This window comes from Electrona antarctica (genome assembly GCF_951216825.1).
Source record: "Electrona antarctica genome assembly, chromosome: 8".
Classification (NCBI taxonomy): Eukaryota; Metazoa; Chordata; class Actinopteri; order Myctophiformes; family Myctophidae; genus Electrona; species Electrona antarctica.
In genome coordinates this window covers 41,560,358-41,567,641 of record NC_136789.1, presented here as the reverse complement: position 1 = coordinate 41,567,641, position 7,284 = coordinate 41,560,358, and the positions used below count along the sequence as shown (strand labels likewise).

The window sequence follows — 7,284 nt, the reverse complement described above, 5'->3', positions numbered from 1 at the left end:
GCTTGCTACTGATCTTTATAGAAAGAAAACAGACATGTTCATATTTGAATGCTGATTCCTTATATCCCACACATTTAAGTTGGTCCCAGCAAATCTTCCACCTGTCCATTTAACAGACAACCTTTTTCTTGAATCATCCTATCCTTGTTGATATAACGCCATTTAGGTCAATGATATAACATTATGTTGTGATATAATAATATAGCAGTGGGTACTTGAATCATTGACTTCCTATAGCCTCGGGTTTTGTTTTCAAAAAAGAAAAAAGCCTGGACGAACGAGCCTGGAAATCTGGTCTAGGTGTGGGTGTGATTCGTGAACCCTAGCTGTACTTCACCAACCAATAAGTCGATCCAAATTTTGGTGACGTCAGCGCTCTCCGCTGTGTTCTACCGGGGAGGGGAGGGGAGGGGAGGAGAGGGGGCATCCTTGTCCAATAGGCACGTTAGCAGCGAAGAAAGCTTGACCTGCATAGCAACCGTTGCTAAACTATTTGGATTGGCATTGGACACTCGCTTTTTGGGGTGGGATTTAGTGAAGGGCTAATTGTCTTGCCAACTGGGATTTAGTCCTCATGCCCCGCAAACGGCCCAGTACAGGGCTTGTGGTCAAACGGCCCAGTACAGGGCTTGTGGTCAAACGGCCCAGTACAGGGCTTGTGGTCACCCAAACTACTCACCCAACTGAAGTGGGTTCTAGTACTTGCATGTATTTCAGGAGAAACTGGCAATTACACTATCATAGTTCCATTTGTATTTCATCAGTGCACAACTGATCGCACATGCATATAATTTACATAATATGCATTATGCATCTTAAAAACAAATACTAGTCGTTTAATTTGTTTACATGTTTATGCATACTGTAGACGCAAATTACAAACAAAAATTATATTCTTATAATAAAGACATGATTTTTGTAATTGCCTGGAGTTTATATTGTAGCTTTGATTGGTCAGAAATGTTTAAAGGTATATTCAGTGATTTCACTTAATTCAAATCACTTCTTTTTTTGTTTTGTATTGATAATCCTCCTTACTATAGAGTGTGCTGACCATATAAGGAGTTCCTCCCTGTCCCCAGTTAACCCTTGGGGGTCAAAAAAACGGGTTTTCGTTTTTGGCTAGGTGGCCCAGCCTTCATCCAATCAGGATAGAGAGGGGCCTTCTGCCAATCATGATCGAGCGGGGGTGGGCCTTGGTGTGTGTGCTGTTGGCCTGTCGCGTGTCCCCTCACTGTAGTGCGTGCATGATGTGCACATCTTGTCACCGGGGCGGACTGGGGGGTTTTCCAAATCACTGAATTCTCCTTTAAAAAAGGTAACATCTATTTAACACATTTCTGCATATTGCTTGACCAGGGTGAAGTGACTCATTGTTAAATCACAACACTGTGATTTAGTGAGTAGACTAGGCCTATGTGCAGAATTTGTGGCACGGCCAGGTCCATAGAGTATTTATGTGAGAATTTGGCCTCAGGTCAAATCTATTTGATAACCCCTGCTCCAAGTGCTAGTTTTGCACTCAGTGTGTGCGCGGCGTGCATTTGTAATTCATCTCAATGCCTCTGAATCAAAGCAGCTTTGTTCTCGGCCTAGACTGGAGTCGAGGAGAGGTAACCATTTTTTCAAGAACCCATACTGGGAAAATAGCAGAAATCTACAGATCTACAACATCACAAGGAATCACATTGTAGATCGGCTCTTTGGACAATTTCTCTGAACTTTAAAAATATATTTTTTCTATTTTAGCCTGGCGTTTTAATCTGGTTGGGGTACAATTATTTTAGCACAGTCACCTAGGGCCCCATCTTCAATGTTTGTTTTAGAGCACCTATGACGTAAATCGTGTACCAGCAAAGGTACACTTTGAGGATATTACATTGGCCCGGTTTCCCAAAGGACACATGGTGTAAGAGGAATGGTGTAGAACATGCTCAGATGCCCTCTAGGCCACACACAGAAGCCTGTGAACATAGACATTCCGTGCATACCACGTAATGGTAGGCCTCAGGCCTGGTATGGTAGGCCTCAGGTCTACCATTCTGAAATTTAATTTAATAATATTTGGACTGCTGGACAGTAGGCTCTCTTTACTCTTAAAAACCTATTAGGCCTCAGGCCTGAGGCCTACCATTGCGTGGCACATCTATGCACGGAATGTCTATGTTCACAGGCTTCTGTGTGCGGCCTAGAGGGCATCTGAGCATGTGCTACATGGTGTACCTCTTACACCATGTGTCCTTTGAGAAACCGGGCCTAGTCTGTTTAGCGCACTTAAGACTTTATGACTTATGCTAAACGTTTTTAGGCATTTTTTACTATTTTGAAAAACATTTTAAAAAAAAAGGTTCAAAGAGCCGATCAACAGGTCGAAGTCGATCAGCTATTTTCGTTATTTTAAAATGTTTAAAAAAAATCACTCGTGTGAAGGGTGGGGCGCTCTTATCATCATCACATGGCTCAGCCAATAAAATCATAACATTCCGCCCCCCCCCCCCCCACACACACACACACACACACACACACACACACACACACACACACACACACACACACACACACACACACACACACACACACACACACACACACACACACACACACACACACACACACACACACACACACACACACACACACACACACACACACACACACGGCTAGCGCCTCTCAAAAATATTTTAAAGGTTTAGGCATAAGGGGTAAGGCAAGATAGGGACCCAAGTGACTGCACCTTTAAACAACAGAAAATAACAAACGTCTAACTGTGGCGGGACGATTTGGTAGTCCCCTGGAAAGTCAGAGCAATGTCCAAGAGTTGCGCTCCCAGCTCCGACTGCTTTCCTCCGGGCAGGAACTCTGCAGACAGCTCTCTGAAGGTGCTGCACACTCTGCGTGCATCAATGTCCTTCCTGAGGATGGCGTGTTTCCATTTGTGGCGAGCCTCGCCAAAAAGCACCACCAGAGACCTACGAGGGAGATGCACGGCCACAAGGACTTCCTCCGCTTCTGCAAGTCCCACTTCTCCTTGACCCAGTTCCACAAGACCTGTTTTTAGGGGAGCAACAGTTAACACTTTTTGTGCCCAGGAATCCTTCCATTTCTCCCCCCCAAACCCGGTAGGTATAATGTTCCAGTACTACCTCGCCTGATCTCTATTTAGAAGCGTTAATATTCCAAACGAGATGCTTGACTAAGTCAGAAATGAGGACAGAACATTACCGTTCTGAAAATAAGAAAATAAACCGTTTTGTCGGGCCGTAAACAAGGAAGTGAGCGGCTGCGCACATGCACCAAACATGTCAGAGAACACTGAACAACGGCCCGTCAAAAAATTGATTTTAACGATGCATTTTTATATCATTAAAAATCACACCTGTGTGAAGCTCTTATCATCATACATCATCATGCATCATCTCATACTGGCCAATCAGAATGCCCCTTGCCTGTTGCCACAAATTTACGTCATATTTGGCGGACATTTGATCAAATTTCTACTTTCATTGTCAATGGCAAATATTGAGACTTGTGGGGACAAAAGCTGTATATAGGAGGGGCGCCCCTCAAAAAAGACCTTAAGACATCATGGGCCTCCTATGGGTGTAATTCTAAAGACATCTGGGGCACAGAAGCTGTTAATAGAACTAATCGATTTTTTCCCTTTTTTTAATCAACCTTGTGTGAAGTGAGGGGCGCTCATATCATCATACATCATTATACATCACATTCCGTGCTCAGCCAATCAAATCATCACAAATGTGGTACACACAAACACACGCTGGGCATATCTATTTTAATTAAAAGAAAAATTTATATTTGGTGGGAAAATATAATTTCCCTTTTTCTTTCAATCCTTTTCCAATGCATGGCTTTTGAAGATTACGTCATATGGCAGCCAAATCTATGGTCTTTAATGTTTGTTTAGAGCAAACAGGAATTTATTGTCAATGGGTTTGTGTAGGACAAAGTTTGTGAACATCTAACTATAAATGCCCCAAGACTATGTGTGTGTGTGTGTGTGTGTGTGTGTGTCTGTAATCCACGCAACTCGGAACCGTTCGCCCCATCGACTTCAAATTCGACAGACGTGTTCCACACCCCCACAGGGTGTGCAGTGCCCGGTGTCAAGTCGGTCGGACCCACGGTTGTCCAGAACCACCCCAAAGGGCCTCTGCCCGGGCTCTGGACAGGGCCCCTGCCCAGTGTCCATATATGGAGCTGGCCTGTTCTGACATCATTCTGACGTCTGCATAGACTCCCTATTTGGGCATGCCTGACAAAGAACTCCATATATGGGCATAAAAGGACACAGACATAATATCTGGGTGAGGCATGCATTTCCAACTTGCATTGTGTGATTGGCCGGAATGTGATGATGTATGATGATAAGTGTGATTGTTTTTACTGTAGATCTGCTACTATTGTGCAACACTATTGTATGACAAAGTATTAGAATAAGGCTTTTAAAAATACAACAAATTATCAAAGAAAAACACACTCCTCTGTCATTCGGAAAAAGTAATCGATAGAACTAATGACTAAGAAGAATTATGGACAGTTGCGGCCGGCCTAACCTGTTTCAATGGACATGGTGAGCGTGGTGTCCGATAACATGTTGATGGTGACCAGCCGCTCCCCCCACAGCCAGGAGTCGTCCAGGTGTGGGTCGATGGCGGAGCCTCGTTGGGGACGGTAGTCCAGGTTGCACTGCTCCACCGGCTGGAAGCCTTCCAGGACAGGCTCTGTGAGCATCCTTTCTACCAGGGGACGGCTGGCGGCGGGCAGCCCACAGAAGACGCCCAATCGCACTTTGTGCTTTTTGAAGTTCACCTTTGGACCAAAGTCCTGCCATGACATACAAAAATAAAAGGGTTCATGCCTTTGCAGTTACAGTACACTGTGGGCTTGTGATATGGTCGCTGGCTGTCATGTGTCCAAAGCCGTTTATTTTCTGGAAATGGGAAAAATATCCTGTGTTCCAATGGTTCCAATCTAGTTATTTAGTCACACACCTTTGTTAATTATTTTCATTGGTATATTTTAGAAAACCCAGACAAGTTAGACAACTAAATACTAAGATTACTATTGTGGTTTGTGCAACATCGTTATGTGTTAAAGTAGGCATTCCCAGGGCATGAATTTGAAAAAAACGAAATATGGAAAATACAAGATTTCTGCCCAACGTTAGCAACGATATGTATCCATTATGGCCACATTTTGGGCTGTGAATATATACATTTTTTTAACAATCCTGTGAAACAAGCAATGCCAACACACACATAACAGATAATAGACACAGACAGTATTTCACAAGACCTGTTTCTGTCTGCCAGACTGAGACTTGTTCCAGACATCTTGGTCCACGTTCTTTATCAACTCCTCCTCCTCCTTTTCAGATATAAAGTTTTCCCGCAAAAAGACACCAGGAAAGGGGAAAGACACAGGACTGCCGTCTTCAAGTTCACGCACAGCTAGTCCCAGTAGAGGATCATAGCGGAAATGATGAACAACCTGGACAAACAACAGTGAAGTCAAAATCTGCCATAAACCTCCCTTTTAGCAAAAGTAAAACTTTAATATAACCACAAGAAAAGATGTTATTACGGCTAGAACCTCACTTGAACATACAGTGAGAGTATATGGCTGCAGAGATGGTGTGGATCTCTGCAGTTTTATAGCAAAAGACCATTGTATCTGACAGTGTGCAGAACCTCTTCTTCGTCTTTCAAAGATACCCTTTTCATTGGATCTCTGCAGTTGACAGTAAACCACTTGAGCTCAGCAGCAGAAGCTGACGTGTGTCACTTCCCAGGTTGTCAATGTAGGTTCCAGACAGGGACCAGCAGGTGTCCAAATGGACCCTTACGAGTAGGGATGTCCCGATCACGTTTTTTTTTCTCCCGATCCAATTCTGATCATTTGAAAATGACGTCACGTGATCGGCCCGGTTTCCGATCACGTGATCAGATCATTATCATAGCCTCTAGAGTCACTGTCATATTATCATTGATGAATTGAACAAGGTGGACCATCTTGTAAACAAGTGTAATGCTTTATTGGGTCGTCCACTCACAGTTAACAGTCCTTGTATTGAGTTGTGCTTGAAATGTACTGTAATTCTGCAAACTGTTAATAAATATTTCAATCAATCAAATCAATTATGAATGATTATCGTCTTGATTCAACTTTCAAGGCTAGGATTATCATTACTTGGACTCGAGCGGACGAGCGCCACCTCCTGATATATAAATGTAATAGCAAGTTGCTTCCCAACTGACAACTATAATACGTGACTAAGATAATGGTCTCTGACTGATACCTAAAACAATAACATTATATAGCGTGTTGTATATAGTAAAACAAGAGATCAGTCTTAAATCATTCTTAACAGATATTTGGCGAAGGTAGCAATCATTCAATTCAAATCAAATATAGACGTTATCCATATCCTACGACTCCTACGGCCTGTGCTATCTGTCAGCTCATCGGGTGAATTTCGCATGGTGAGCCCAGCTTGCCTTGTACTTTTTCGGCTCAACATGTGTGGAAGCGCTCTTACCGTTGCTGCATTCTCACTGATGGGTCCATTTCCCTTCAAATGTTCACAGAAAAGACAACTTCTGACACCCTTGCAGCCGCATTTTGCGATCCCAACGTTGTTGTCTGTGGACATATTAATGTGCACCAGCCAAATGGACTCACCTAAATTGCAATCCGTGCACATAGGTTCCGCTTTGAGCACTGTGTGATGCACTGACCTGTGATGTCAGGGTGATGTCACTGTTGTGCCTTTATTTTAAATGGCTATGTTGCAGGTTCAATGTGAGATAGCTGATCCTCCCCATGGTGTACCGTGTAATTATAGAGAGAGAGAGAGAGAGAGAGAGAGAGAGAGAGAGAGAGAGAGAGAGAGAGCTTGTAGACTGTAGATGGATGTGCTATTTTTGAGTGGTGTAAACCACTCCTATAACTGGCTTTGTTAGTTTACGTGTCTGTTCGTACCAAAAAATGAGCATGGTTGCTATGGTCACCCAGTTCACCCGGGTGTGATTTCAGCTTTGTTAGTTTACGTGTCTGTTCGTACCAAAAAATGAGCATGGTTGCTATGGTCACCCAGTTCACACGGGTGTGATTTCATTACGTCAGACATTACGTCAGACCACAGCTGATCAGTCTATATAAGACCTTACACCACTCATTTCACACAGGTGTGATTTTTAAAAGATGACCATGATTTTAGTTTGTTTAATTCAGTTTTGTGAACACACAATACAGTTTATGTTA

General features: G+C 43.2%; 1 protein-coding gene across 1 annotated transcript; it reads right to left on the bottom strand.

Annotated features, from left to right (window-relative positions):
- Positions 1 to 835: 835 nt before the first annotated feature.
- On the bottom strand, positions 836 to 6,692 carry alkbh4 (alkB homolog 4, lysine demthylase). Its single transcript, XM_079507545.1, has 4 exons — positions 6,560 to 6,692; positions 5,317 to 5,511; positions 4,575 to 4,845; positions 836 to 3,048 (listed from the first exon to the last, which is right to left on the bottom strand). The coding sequence occupies exons 1-4, from the start codon at positions 6,671 to 6,673 to the stop codon at positions 2,762 to 2,764; spliced, it is 867 nt and encodes a 288-aa protein (XP_079363671.1). The 5' UTR covers positions 6,674 to 6,692; the 3' UTR covers positions 836 to 2,761.
- Between the last annotated feature and the right edge of the window lie 592 nt (positions 6,693 to 7,284).